This window comes from Clupea harengus, chromosome 13 (assembly GCF_900700415.2).
Source record: "Clupea harengus chromosome 13, Ch_v2.0.2, whole genome shotgun sequence".
NCBI lineage: Eukaryota > Metazoa > Chordata > Actinopteri > Clupeiformes > Clupeidae > Clupea > Clupea harengus.
This window is the reverse complement of record NC_045164.1, coordinates 7,226,691-7,240,941: the sequence shown is the minus strand read 5'-3', so window position 1 is coordinate 7,240,941 and position 14,251 is coordinate 7,226,691. Positions and strand designations below refer to the sequence as shown.

The 14,251-nt window shown below is 46.9% G+C and overlaps 2 protein-coding genes and 1 long non-coding RNA gene across 3 annotated transcripts in view; 1 reads left to right on the top strand and 2 right to left on the bottom strand.

The window, feature by feature from the left end:
• LOC116223308 (uncharacterized protein C10orf105) overlaps positions 1-3,761 on the bottom strand; it is a 3,985-nt gene extending 224 nt beyond the window's left edge. The window contains exons 1-2 of the mRNA XM_031579448.2: positions 3,162-3,761; positions 1-1,305 (exon numbers count right to left, since the gene is read on the bottom strand). The exon at positions 1-1,305 is cut by the window's left edge and continues 224 nt beyond it. Of these exons, the coding sequence (XP_031435308.1) occupies positions 794-1,294 (501 nt within the window). The 5' untranslated portion in view covers positions 1,295-1,305; positions 3,162-3,761 and the 3' untranslated portion in view covers positions 1-793. The remainder of the gene's footprint in view (positions 1,306-3,161) is intronic.
• The window catches only part of cdh23 (cadherin-related 23), a 197,855-nt gene that overhangs the window by 138,019 nt on the left and 45,585 nt on the right, over positions 1-14,251 (top strand). The window contains exons 27-36 of the mRNA XM_031579449.2: positions 4,768-4,828; positions 5,498-5,646; positions 7,561-7,696; positions 10,529-10,917; positions 11,202-11,303; positions 11,511-11,513; positions 11,621-11,770; positions 11,899-12,027; positions 12,254-12,382; positions 12,850-13,077. Of these exons, the coding sequence (XP_031435309.1) occupies positions 4,768-4,828; positions 5,498-5,646; positions 7,561-7,696; positions 10,529-10,917; positions 11,202-11,303; positions 11,511-11,513; positions 11,621-11,770; positions 11,899-12,027; positions 12,254-12,382; positions 12,850-13,077 (1,476 nt within the window). The remainder of the gene's footprint in view (positions 1-4,767; positions 4,829-5,497; positions 5,647-7,560; positions 7,697-10,528; positions 10,918-11,201; positions 11,304-11,510; positions 11,514-11,620; positions 11,771-11,898; positions 12,028-12,253; positions 12,383-12,849; positions 13,078-14,251) is intronic.
• On the bottom strand, positions 6,240-7,380 carry LOC116223309. The gene is made up of 2 exons (XR_004165034.2): positions 6,564-7,380; positions 6,240-6,398 (listed from the first exon to the last, which is right to left on the bottom strand). It is a non-coding gene; the product is annotated as an uncharacterized LOC116223309 (long non-coding RNA).

Genomic DNA, 14,251 nt, shown 5'->3' with positions numbered 1-14,251 from the left:
CTTTAGTTCAAGGAAACCATGGTTACTGCACGGTCATCAACAAATGAGACAAAGACATTTCCATGGCAGCCCTTTTAAAAGGGCCCAACAGTCTCAACCCCAAGCATTCTGAAACGTCCGTTTTGGACCAAGCCGACTAGGAACTTCTTAACAAATCACTGTCTTTCTCAATTTATTTTTGCACAAATACATAATGAATTAACCAAGCAAAAACTTTCATTAATTTTTATGTCAACTGGTTTCATGAAGATGAAAAGATGTACATCTCCAGTTACTTCTAACACATCATACAGCGCCTGTTACAAATCCTTGAGTTTATTGTGTCACCATCAGAAAAATATCCTGCAGTGTTTTAGTGATAGTTGAGTCTGGTGAAGGGAACCATTAGTTGTAGTTGTTGCTGTAGTTCCATCTCTCTAATGAGCAGGAACTTAAGCAATCAAGCAAGTTTCGTAGAAGCTGAGATCAGCATTTGAAATCAGAGCAGAGTAAGATGGATGAGTGTGGTGGGTTCCGGTTCGGTCGAAGGGCTCCCCATCTATCTTTTCACAGATACGTATCAGATTATCTTGCTTCTGCCATGGGCCTTCACTTTTCCGATCGCACATGGCGGCTGGTGAAGATGGTGTGCTAGTGCTTTAGGGATGAACATTTTTCATCGGGAGATTGGAGGGACATGTAGCAAGGTAGTGGATGTAAATAATTCAGCAGTGCCTCATTGGATGGTAATTTAATGGTCACTCTCAGCAGTGGTTAGCAGGCTAAGTTGGGTCCCACTTTGGGCACAGGTGGGTCAAATTTCGGTGGCATACTGCAACAAGCAGGGCATGGCGATGTGGGGGCGCAGGTTGTGCCTCTGAGGCGTTGCCGTGACAGAGGGGGGGGTCACTGTGATGAGGGGCGGTGATATCAGTGGCGGTGAGCGGCGCTGCGGGGTGCTCCGGCGCACCGAGGAAGAGGAGGAGGAAGAGACCGAGCGACGCATGGAGCCCAGGCGCTTCCACAGCTTGAGCTGGGGCTCGCTGGACAGAGGCATGCCACAGGAGAGACCCTCGGCTGGGCCGCAGCCCACCTCGCAACCCCCTTCTGGTGGATCTGTGGAGCAGCAGACGGCCAGAAAGGCAACGCAGCCACCAAAGAGGAGGAAGAGGCAGAGAGTGATGATGATGATTGGCAGTGGGTCATGGGTTCCCATGGGGAGAATCGAGCCCGTGGAGTTGGTGAGCAAGGACAGGTTGGGCGGGACTTCCTGTGTAGACAGGAAGGAGGAATCGTTGAACAGCAGATTGCTCATCGTAGCTCTAACTGGAAGAAAAAGAAACAAATAAGTTAGATAAAGTGTGTGTGCGTTTGTATTTGTGGAGGGGTGTTCTTGATGGGTGTGTAGCTCTTTCATTTCACTCATGCTATCATTTCAACCCTTAAGTAACTCATAAAACAACATTTAAAACACACAAATACACAAACAAACACAGGTACACACTCACACACACACACACACACACACACACACACACACACACACACACACACACATACAGACTTGCTTGCATGCACAAATAGGTGGCATTTGAAGCAATTAGGTGGCCATTAAATAAACGGCCAAACAAGAGTCACTGCATGACAGACTTTCTTGCGTTTAATACAAATTGGTTTTTATTAAAATAGCCTTTCACCCATATCAAATCACGCCCCCCCCTTTCCTTAACACACCTCCCTCCAACTCCACTCTCACCCCCCTCTCTCCTCTCCTCTCCACTCCTCTGCTCTCCTCTCCAGCGCAGCATTTGTAAATGTCATTGTCTCTAATGTGGAGCAGACAAACTCGGCTGCTCGCTTTAGTGCAAACACACTGGAACGTGAAATTATGTTTAAGAGCAAATGCCACAGGAGTTCTGAAAAGGCCACCCGAGTAAGATGGCTTGTTAGAGCACATTAGATCATTAGTCAGCACTTGACACACACACACACACACACAAACACACACAAACACACACACACACAGTCAACATCCCATTTACAGTAGATGGACATCTGTACACACACTTCCGTAGCGTCCCTTGACCTCTGGAAATAAACATGCACTCATGCACGCACACAAACACAAAATGACCACGTCTTTCACACGTACGCATTGTACATTTCCTCTTTCCTTCACAGCCAGCCGCCCCCACCCGTTCACACTGCTATTCTGAACAGTCTCTTCTTCCTCCATCACCACCTCCACCACTCCTCCTCTAGAATCAATGTGATCATCACTTCCTCCCCCCCCCCCCCCCCCCCTCCTCCTCCTCCTCACTGTGTCAACATCAGCTCCCACGTATGAACTGACCCTGGGAAGGAACAGGCCCTAATCACACATTAGTTCACCAGATCCCCACCCCATCACACTGACCCAGCACTTTTCACTCCATCCTTACGCAAAGAAATGAGCAAAACAGCTCCGTCAGCAGCTTTCATACGGCCTCCATACTGTGAGTCTCAATACGGAGCCGAATGGTGGTGAAAGGAGATGAAGCCCATATCTAATCTACATTACCTTAGCTTAGCTCAGGACTGTTTGATGCATAACATTGTATCCACATTAGTTAGTACAGGGCAATACCTTCAAGCCTAGACATTGTTATTGTCCAGCTGAGGTATAAGAAAAAGAGTGATTTAGAGTAATTATGCCTAATTCCTCCTGCGGACCCCCTTCAGTTTGAGAAGGAGAGTCTGTGTGCGTCTCGTGTTTTCACTGGTGTTTAAAGACTGCGCTCCTTCTTTCTCTGTACAGCCTTTCTTCTCACTTTTCTCTTGTTAGTTCTTCGCTCTCGTTCCCTCTTCTGTCCTCCTTTCACCACCTCCCCCCCTCCCTCTGTCTCACACCCACAAAATTCACACACAACACACTCTCTTTATTTCTATCTATCTCTCTATCGCCAGAGAGATCTTCACCAGAAATTAGCCCACACAGTTCAATTGACAAGTATCTCCCACAAGTTCAATGCGAGTGTAAGTGATAAGCAATCACACGCAACCATGACCACACACACACATCCAAACTCACACCAAAACACACTTTATGCACTTTGGAGACTACACCCCGTACATTACAACTCATCACAGGTACCCTCTTATATTATTCTACAGACAGAGACATGTGGCGACAGAGAGTTTACCTTATTCAGCCTCTGTATCCCTCTGTATCTCCCAAACTCCACAGGGACCTACCCACTCACTCTTTCTGATTCTCTCTCTCCTTCACTGGGGAGAGGTCGTGGAGGCAAGGTGATGGAGAGAGAAAGACAGAGAGAGAGAGGGTAAGAGAGAGAGAGAGAGAGGGGGTAAGACAGAGAGAGAGAGAGTTGGAGATGCAGGGACCAGGATCACTGCCAGGAGTTGTTTATTTTACACCGCTGCCGTTGTTTATCTAAAAGTCATCCGTCTGTCTAGTAGCCTCTTACGCTGGACGGCTGTACACCGCCACTGCTTTGATTAGCCTTAAAAAGTGCCGTGAGTTTGTTTCAGCAGACTGCTCTCTGAAGTCTTCACACCCCTGTGAAGTGGTGAAGTGGTACAGGCCTGCACTGAGGGTCCTATTCATCAATCAGGAGAGAGAGGGAGGGAAAGAGGGAACCCCCACTTTGCTTTTCTCTCTTTAGTCACCCTCTCTCTTCCCCCCATCCCTCCTCCTCTCCTTCTCCCTCTCCTTCTCTTCTCTTCTCCACATCTCTTTATGAGGATAATGAGGCAGGCCAAGGCCTTTTCTTCTCTGTGTGTGTGTGTGTGTGTGTGTGGGTGTGTGTGGGTGTGTGAGAGATTGTGTGTGAGTGTGTGTATGCATCTTTCAGGGGGGGGGGGGAACAGAGTAGTGTGTTTGAGAGAGATAAAGGCAATGTATGAAGACTTATTTGGGAGTGTGTGCATGGGAGAGAGAGGATGGTGTAGAGAGAGGTAGGGAGAGAGAGCAGGAAGAGAGAGAGAGAGAGAGAGAGATGTGAATGTGTAAACACATGGACATGTGGCGGCAGACAGGCTAGCCCCTGCACTCAGTCTCACACACCTCCTGCTCATCTCCAACCTCTGTTTTCCCCACCTCTCACTCACACACACACACACACACACACACACACACACACACACACACATGCTCCATATCTCAGTAACTGAAGAAGCACACCTCTGCGACTAACTCTGTAGTTTGTGAGTGGCCCATGTATTGGAGAGATGGGTTGTTCTTGTATCTGAGTGGAACGAAATCTGTTCTCTTACAAATAACCGTGAAAGATATTCGCCCCTCTCTCTCTCTGTGGTGATTGCCATTGTGGTGGGACAAGGCCTGCCAGGGCTAACATAGTGTTACCATGACAACATTGAGGGCTAGAGAAGTAGGGGGGTGAGGTCACCTCATAAGTTGAAGTACGTAAAGACCAACAATCCTGTGTGTGTGTGTGTGTGTGTGTGTGTGTGTGTGTGTGTGTGTGTGTGTGTGTGTTTCTACAGATAAGTATTTTTCAGAAACATATTTTTGTTACTACTGAATTTGCGGTCATAGTCTCTGGGAATGTGAATTTCCTGAACAACATTTACAAAACAAGGAATATGTAGGATAAAACAATTACATTTCTTTACTTATTATATATATGTGCATGTGTTCACTTATGTGTGTTTCTGTTTGTTTGTTGGTGTGTGTCTGTGTGTCTGTGTGTGTGTGTGTGTGTGTGTGTGTGTGTGTGTGTGTGTGTGTGTGCGTGTGTGTGTGTGTATGTGTGGATGCATGTGCAGGTGCAAGCTACAGATGCGGATCAGGGAGAGAATGGACGTGTTCTGTACAGGATCCTCTCTGGTGAGCGGAGTCACTTCCTCCTTCCTGTTCTCATGGTCTTATGAGCCAAGCCATCCACTGCTCATACAAACAGCCAAACAATAAACAATAAAGACACCCAAACACCCACTGGCACACACACACACACACACACACATGCACGCACCGGACACACGCACGCACGCACACACACACACTGCCCACACATACCTCAGCTTCAAACTGTAATCACATCTTTCTTTGTGTGTGAAACTGTTTTTTAGTTTATTTCTTATTTGTTTAACTTTATTTGAAGAGGCTTACTGTATATTAGCAAACAATGTTACACAATTATGCTCTGGTACATGTAGGTTTGTAGAAAGTTCAGACTGTCTATATGAATTTCATCACAGCCGTGTACTTTCCCAAACAATTTCAAAAGCAATCTGGAGGTTGCATACTTTTCTAGCATCTTGACACAGATCATCAGCACTTTCATATCCTGCACAATATCTCCCAAATGAAGTGATGCATTACATCTAATATGTATGCTTACCAGGATATACACATGCGTTTGCAAGATTGTATTTATATTTGCATTCAAGTGTGTGTGTCTGTGTGTGTGTGTGTGTGTGTGTGGGCAGTTATGTCTGTGTTCTTCTGTTGGCATCGTAGCCCTTGGCTGAAGTGTGTGTTGTGTTGTGGTGACAGGCAACATCAACCAGCTGTTCAGCATCAGCACTCTGACTGGCCTGATCACCAGGGGCCCCAGGGCTCTGGACCGGGAGACCAGCAGCTCTCACGTGCTGGAGGTGGAGGCCTACAACAGCGACCAGGGCCCTATGCGCAGCGCAGTCAGGGTAAAAGGCTTATGTGTGTATGGGTGTGGAAGAGTGTGTGTGCTGATTGTGCTACAGGTGGAGTCCTACAACAGAAATGATGGCCCTGAGCACAGCTCAGTGTGTGAGTGTGTTGTCTTGAAACGATCAGTGTGTTTGCATGGGTTGGGGAAAGAGTGTGTGTGTGGGGAGTGGTGTGTGAGGTGTTTGTTCACACTCTAGGCCTACAGATGGAGCGGAGGCTATGGAGTTTTGCATATACAAACAGGAACACTGTTTGTTCGACCTCAGTCTAGCCCATGTATTTCGGAATGTGTAAGTGTGTGTGTGCAAGTGAGCAGCTGGGCGTGAGCGTATGAGTATTTGTGTGTTTGTGTGTGTGTGTGTGTGTGTGGGCAGGCACATATGTGTCCTGGAACTGGATATCTGCAGCTTCAAGAAGCAGGATGTGAAGCTTCATTTGTTTCAAACCTGTTTTTGTCTATGTGTCACAGGTTCAGGTTTAGTTTTTCTTATCTTTATCCAGTACACTGTATTATTCACAGTTAGCTTATCAATATCCTTTGGCTGTGAAGCACCCCTTCCCAACATACAGACAGACACGGATGCAGAAGTAGAGAAAATACAATAATCTTTATTTAATACAATAGCTAATAAATATGTAGAAAAGGTGCAACGAGTAAAAGAGTCCAATTCATGTCTTAAGCAGTCCACTCTCCTCCTACGTATGGCTGGCAGGCATGCCGGTCCCTCACTGTCTCAGCTGGGCTTCACTAGGAAGTACACATACACACGCACACACACACATCGTCAGGTAGGCAGCCACTTGTAGATGGCCTATAGGCCTACTGTGAATGTGGAAGCTCAATAACAGACAACCAACATAGTCATTAGCAGGCTACTGCCTTTCTACGCTAGCGGCGCTATACACTGCTCACCGCTCGTGGAACATGCACACTCAAGCACAGTCTTGCTTAATCTAAAACTAACAGGGCAAGGAAGGGCCACTTAGCTCGTTGAGGGAGGAAAGCTCCACACTTCTCTCCTCCCTGGCAGTTGCGCAAAAGGAGGTGTATACGTCCACACCAGTTACAGCTCCACTGTAGTCACGGCTGGTTTACGTTATCCTGAGTCAGCCTTCAGTCAGCTGATTATCGAGGGATCCCCACGTCACGTCTCCACTTTCGCCAAAGACAGTGTTCCTCGGCCCTCTGCTTCCAAACTCTCCTCTGCAACTCGCGGCACTCCGCCGAGATCCTGTAACAAATAACAGCAAAGCCAGGGCGGGGGAACGTCCCACACGCTCTCCTCTCTCCCCATTTATGAGGCTTCTGCTCGCTATGGCTAATTAAACCAGCTGAATTGAATTGACTGATTACATGAGTGCTGGCTAGTGCGGCACCCCATTGCTTCCCTCACATACAGTTCCTACCGCAACCTGCTCTTTACTCCAACGTACCCCCATGACATATGTGTGGGTTGGTGTTGTAGGGGGGTGTACAGTGTGTATGTATTTATGTGTGCGTGTGTGTTTGTGTTTGTGTTTGTGTCTGTGTCCATCTTGAAACTGTAATCACATTCTTTTCTTTGTGTGGCAGCTTGGAAAGCTTATTTTTTTTTACTTACTGTACATTAGAAGTTAAACAATGTCACACAATTACGCTCTAGTACATGTGTGTGTGTTTTTTTCTTTTTATTTCATGATCAGTTTGTGAGTGTGTGTGAGAGTATGTTGAGGTTTCTTTTCATTTCATGACTCTGCCCCTACATCTGTGTGTGGTTGGACTAGTCAAGATATACCTCAGCTTTGGCAGCACACATGTCACCAATAGAGGGCAGTGTGGAGCTCTTACCCCATCCACCCTCCGCACCGTTCCCCTCCTCCCTTGTTCTGACTCTCTGGCCTGGCCGCTGGGTCTGCTGTGCCCCCTGCAGGTGATCGTGTATGTGGAGGATACCAACGACGAGCCTCCCGTCTTCACCCAGCAGCAGTACAACCGCCTGGGGCTCCGTGAGACTGCTGGCATCGGCACCTCCGTCATCGTGGTGCGAGCCACAGACCCTGACACGGGTATGCACTTCATTTGTTTATTTGTTTATTTACCTATCTGTCTTGTTATTCATTCATTCATTTAGCAACCGTAAATAATGATTCAGTAATTACACATACAGTGCATTCAGAAAGTATTCAGACCCCTTCACTTTTTGTTACATTGTTTTGTTAGCGTAAAATCATTTGATTTAATTTTTCCACTCATCAATCTACACCCCAATCAATATCCAATAATGACAAAGCAAAAACAGGATTTTATAAATGTTTGCAAATGTATTAAAAAGGAAACACGGAAATATCACATAGACTCTTTGCTATGACACTCAAGTGCCTCCCGTTTCTCTTCCCGTGTTCCACACCTTGATTTGAGTCCACCTGTGGTGAATTCAATCAATTGGACATGATTCAGAAAAGCACACGCCTGTCTACAGGTGGCTGACAATGCATGTCAGTGCAAAAACAAAGCTATGTGGTCGACTGCCTGCCACTGTATGTTCAATGCATGAATAATACGTTTGAATGGTATTTGCCTGCTCTGAACAAGGGTTATACTTCTCAAACTTTGGACATGTTCAGTGAAAGAAAAAAATATATACATTTCAACAGACTCTAACACAAATGCAGGAAAAAAACAGTTAATGAAACAGACAAAACATTAAGTTAGAGAAAGAACAGAAACTGTGAGGAAAAGAATGTGTTTGTTTGTTTGTTTGTTTGAGCATCGGTTTAATGACCTGTTACAGGGTTAGGGTTAGGGTTTAATTGAGCATCGGTTTAATGACCTGTTACAGGGGTTCTTGTGTAACCACCAGCACTCTAAACTCAAACTCCCTGACTGGTTCTGCTCACTCACAGGAGGCTAGGCACTTCCCTAGCAGGGCTGTTTTATGAAGCTGTTTGTGCTGTTTGGCTATGGGTTTCGCCAGCTGTTTTGGCAACTCCAGCTAACATGTTTTCCGATTACGGGTAATGGATGGCGATTTCCTCACTACCTCAGGCCATTTCCAATCACTCCTCTGGTGCCCTGTTTCCCTGTTGTTCTTTCACAGTTCATTCACACACGGCTGTTTTCAGATCCTACATCCATACCCTATTCCGTACCGCAAGCGAGATACCCCTCTGTATTACGCACATCAAACCTCACCCGAGTGGAGCAGACTGTTACTCTCCCCTGGCTTTCACAGAGATGTTTTGTGGACATCTGTCATGTTGTGCAACAAGTGCGTCAAAGCTGCTTTTGAAGTCCCTCCCTGCCTATTGGTCAAACTGGCCCCTTGCCATCTCCATTATTGCCCTGTTCCTGCCATACTTCCCCTTCTCACTTCCCACTGCAGTTCCCTGAACTGACTTGCACCACTCTGGGCTTGTCTCCACTCTTGGCACGGGCTCCAGATTTCATTAACCTCTGGCTTGTATTGTATCGCAAGGCAGCGGCCTGTATTTACAGTCAAAGTAAATAGCATTCCAATAGCATGCATGTACAAACACTAGGAGCTGATCTGGCCCACTGATTGGACCTGTGGGTTGGGTCCCAGTATCTCCATTACACCGCAGCACGTACAGTATTTTACACAGACACAGCACTGTCAACATAGGGGTTACATCTCCACATTTCACATGGGTATAAGATATATGTTCTCTCTACTGGAGAAGGGTGTCCATTCTTTTGGGGTTTCTATTGTGGCTTTCTCTTTTGATCCGGTGAAAAGGGAAAAACTTCTATGTTCACATTCTAGCAGGGCTTTCGCCATCTGGGGTTGAAAATAGTGATGCAATACATAAAGTTATCTTTCAGATGTGGGCACCAGTCCCTCTGCCCCCCCCCCCCCCCCCACACGCCTCTCTCATTTCCTCTCTCCCTCCCCCTCCCACTCATTTCCTTTCAGCCTCTCTCTCTCTCTCTATCCTCCTCAGCCGTCTGTCCTTCATTTGTCTCTCTCTTCATCCATCACTCTTTCTCTTTTTCTCTCTCTCTTGCGGTCTCTCACTCCATCTATCTCTCCTGTTTCTCACTCCTCTTACCCACGTATGCGTATCTCATTTCCTTTCTGCAAGTCATCAGCATGTCTCCCCCTCTCTCTGTCTGTCTCTCCCACAGTCTGTCTTTCTCTCCTCCTACCTCTGTTTCTCCATTTGTCTCAGCTGCTCACCATCTTCCCCCCTTCTCTCATATTTTTCTCTGCACATCTTTCCCCTTCTCTCACTCTTACCCTTTTCTCTATATCTCTCACTCTTCCTCTGCATTCTCTCCATCTCTCCCATTCCTCCATCTGCTTGCTCTCTCTCCCTCTGTTCTCCACCCTGTCCCCTTCCTTGCTCTTTAAGTCACCAGAGGTCATGCCCTCACTGTCCTTAATCATCATGAATAATCTTTAGTGCTTTTGCGGCATAGCTGAGGTGCAGCTTAACATGTAGAGTAGGACCTCACTATGTCAACATAGTACGTCAGATATTGACATGAGCTCTTCAGGCAACAGCTGGTGCTGCAACACGTCTGGCCCTCATCTGGCACAGATTCTACACTAGATAAGTTCTAGAACGTTCTAGAACGTTGAGTGGACAGAGGGGTAGTTAGTAGGAGTAGTCTCTATGGAAACATCAATGGTCAGAATGAATGTCAGAGTTAAGGGTCAGATAATGGAATGGTCCTGTGACATAATGTAGCATATCACATGCTGATTAAGATACCACTGCACTGTGTACTGATGTGATAATTAGCCGTTTGCTATATGAAGATGACCTATTTTTACATACTGGGTACTTAACGAAGTTCTGTACTCAGCCATAACTGAACATATGCACTAGGCTCTGTGTGTGTGGCTCTGCAGTAACCTGCAGCTCCCCCTGCAGGCGATGGGGGTGCGGTGGCATACGCACTGGTCTCCGGCTCGGACCGCAAGTTCGAGGTGGACGTGAGCACAGGCCTGGTGACCACTGTGGACTACTTGGACTACGAGACCAAGACCAGCTACCTAATGAACGTGTCCGCCACAGACCAGTCGGCGCCGTTCCACCGCGGGTACTGCACGGTGTACGTGACGCTGCTGAACGAGCTGGACGAGGCCGTGGCCTTCTTCTTGTCCGGCTACGAGACCACGCTGCGCGAGAACATCGCCACGGGCACCGAGGTCATCCAGGTGCAGGCGCAGTCGGCCGACAACCTCAACCAGCTGACGTACCGCTTCGACCCGGACACCTCGCCGGCCGCACTCGCTCTCTTCAAGATCGACAGTGTCACGGTGGGTCAGGGCAGGGGTCACTCAGTCACACAGAAAACACCAGACGCTCACATTCACACAGAAAAACATAATCATGCTGACACACTCACACGGACAAAGACCTACAAACACAAACAAAACACACTCACACAGACAGCCTTACAAACACACACAATACGGACACACACAAAAACAAATACAATTTGCAAACTTGCACACAGAAAATACTTCTCAGCACTCTCGCAATCATCGCTCTCATAGCACAGCCCTCACTCACTTCCTGTGCTTGTCCTCCCATCCTGCAGGGGCGCATCACGGTCACTGGGCTGGTGGACAGGGAGAAGGGGGACTCCTACACACTAACTGTGCTGGCGGACGACGGCGGGCCAAAGAGGGGCTCCACCGTGGTAAAGATGTTCCCCATTTCTCCATACACACACACACTCACAGCTACACACAGTTTTTGACATCATAGTTGCTCTTGTGACCTTTAGGCCACACACTGTGGTTTAGGAGAATAAGCTTATCTGGTTTGACTATTGGAAGTATTTATAAAAGGCACTTTTATTCACACTTTTTCCTTTTTTTCCCTACCATTCACTGTGGAAATGCAGAAGGTAGGAGTTCTTCATTGCCACCTTCCACTACATTAATATTGAACAGCCTTCATCTCAGTCACTCTTCATTCAGTCACTATTCACTGATACTTTCTGTTCTGTGACAGGTGTCCATCACCATTCAGGATGAGAATGACAACAGCCCGCAGTTTGACATCACATCTGACGTCACCGTGGACATCCCAGAGGACACTCCTATTGGACAGAGAGTGGCGATGGTGCTGGCCAGAGATAAGGATGCTAGGAATAACGGACTGGTGAGGAGAGAGAGGGAGATAGAGAGAGGGGGAGCGAGAGATACTTGGGTGTCACTAGTACTAAACAATGCACTTTACTTGATTGCTTCCATCTCTCTCTTCTCTTTTTACCTCCGTCTCTCCATCAGGTGAATTTTACCCTGGTGGCAGGTAACATGCAGGATGTGTTCAGGATCGTCACTGCTAACAACACATATGGGGAGATCTACGTGAATGCTCCCTTGGACCGAGAGGCTGTGGACCGCTACCTGCTTAAGGTGGGAGTCAGGATAAGATCTATACATCTGTGTATTAACGCTCAATGTATTGAAACATATTGTCGAACATAGAGATGATACTCAAGCTAAAGCAGTGAGAAGGTTTGCTGGTCTTTAAGAAAAACGTGTATTATGATGTGGTTGTGTCTATGGGTGTGTGTTTGTATGTGTGTGTGTATGTTTGCATGTGCGCATCTTTGCCACTCTGTGTACTGTGTGTCCACAGGTGCGGGCTCTGGATAATGGCTCCCCCCCTCGCTACACTGACCACTTTCTGACCATCAACATCCTGGACGTGAACGATAACGGGCCGGTCATCCAGAGCCCTCGCGGCTACAACGTCTCCATCAGTGAGGTGAGGCTCACTGTCCTGCCACCTGCCAATCACTCTCAGACCCATCAATCACCCACTCATCAACCAGGCACTTTTATCAGGCCAGATGTCTCTAGTAAAAAGGATCCAGGCAGACATTTTCTTGCTTGAATTTAAATGGTTTAAATGTATGGGGAAAGTCTAGGGTTCACTGAATAACACTTTAGTTTTGTTAATTGAAATGAAAGATTATTGTTATTTCCTCAGTGACTACGCTTCCATTATCTCGCTCAGTCCTTCCACTGATCCATGACCTCCTTGTCATCTTGTTGTGGCTCAGATCTGTAAAATCAGACTTGGAGGACGACGAGTTGATAAGAACTGAGTTTGTTGCATTTTATGTTCCTGATAATCAGCCATGTAAAGTATACTGACATACAGCCGTAATTAATCACATAAAATGCTGGTGCAAATGTCTGAAATGGGTTCTTTCTTTCACACATTTTTAGAATGTCGGTGGGGGCACATCAGTTCTACGTGTGGTGGCAACTGACCGTGACATTGGCCGCAACGCCATGCTGTTTTACTACATCACCGGCGGCAACCAGGATCTGACATTCCGCATGGACCGTGTGACAGGTGAGATGGTGACACGGCCCTCCCCTCCAGACCGCGAACGACAACAGGAGTACCGTCTGGCCGTCACCGTGGAGGACGACGGGACTCCTTCGCTCTCGGTAGGGAGATATGACAAACACACACACACACACACACACACACAAACAAATACACATATACACACACACACTTACACACACACACACACACAAACAAATACACATATAAACACACGCACACACACACACACAAACGCGCACTCACGTAACTTGTGGGTGTCAGTGATGACTTGTGATCATGTGTTGTGTCATGGTCCAAGACGTTTGTTTTTGGTTGGACATGCACTTTTCAGCCACAGCTGCACACTAAGAGGTTGTGGTGTCATCCTTGTCTTTGTCAGGTATAACACGCACACACACACACACACACAGTACATTCTCAGCATGCAAAGCAAGGACATGCTGCTTTAGAGATTCAGCTAGGAGATGCTGACCAGCACTCCAGTCAAATGAGGTGAAACATTTGGCGTGATGGGCTGATAAATTGAGACAGACTCCACTCCCCTCTATAGTCAGACTCCCTCGACTGCCCTACCTGATTGTGATTTAAAGGGCAGAGATTGACAGACTTTTACTGTGTCTGCTTGTACTCCGAGGTGTTGCTGTGGAGGAAGTGAGCAGCGATGAGCAAAACAGGAAATGAGTCCCAGCAGCATGACTGCTTTTGTTGTTTCTCTGAAAGAGGAAGCAGTGTTCTCAAGCTGAGCGCTCCTTCCTGTTTCAACATCCCTGCGGTGCAGAGAAGTTCTTTGAAATGTCTTAAACAGGACATTTCAACTTGCAAGATTTGCAGTGTGTCTATATGTGTGCTGCTGTTTTATTGGGCAAAACAAAAGCACGTTTATGGGCTGAAGGACATGTCGGAGGGACTTGGTGGAGTGTTTCAGTCAGGCATCTGCTCAGACAGATGTTTAGAAGACATTATTTCATTTTGGGCATGGTTTCAACACATATACTGTGCATCGACTCAAAAAAAAAAATCAGGAGCCAAAATAATCTCTTTCCTGGCTCATTCTTGGACACCCAACCCATGACCAGATACGTTCCATCGTGACTTTCCATCAGTTGTTATCTGAGTCTGCAAAAAGGCACATGCTTCAATATGAATTGGTGTCTATCGGCACAAGCCTGCAATACATTTTTGCACTAAATGCTAACCTGTAGCTATGCTACAAAAACATCCAGATTAAGATCAATTGTTGTGTAAACATCAGCTGTATGCTGCTGCTAGAAT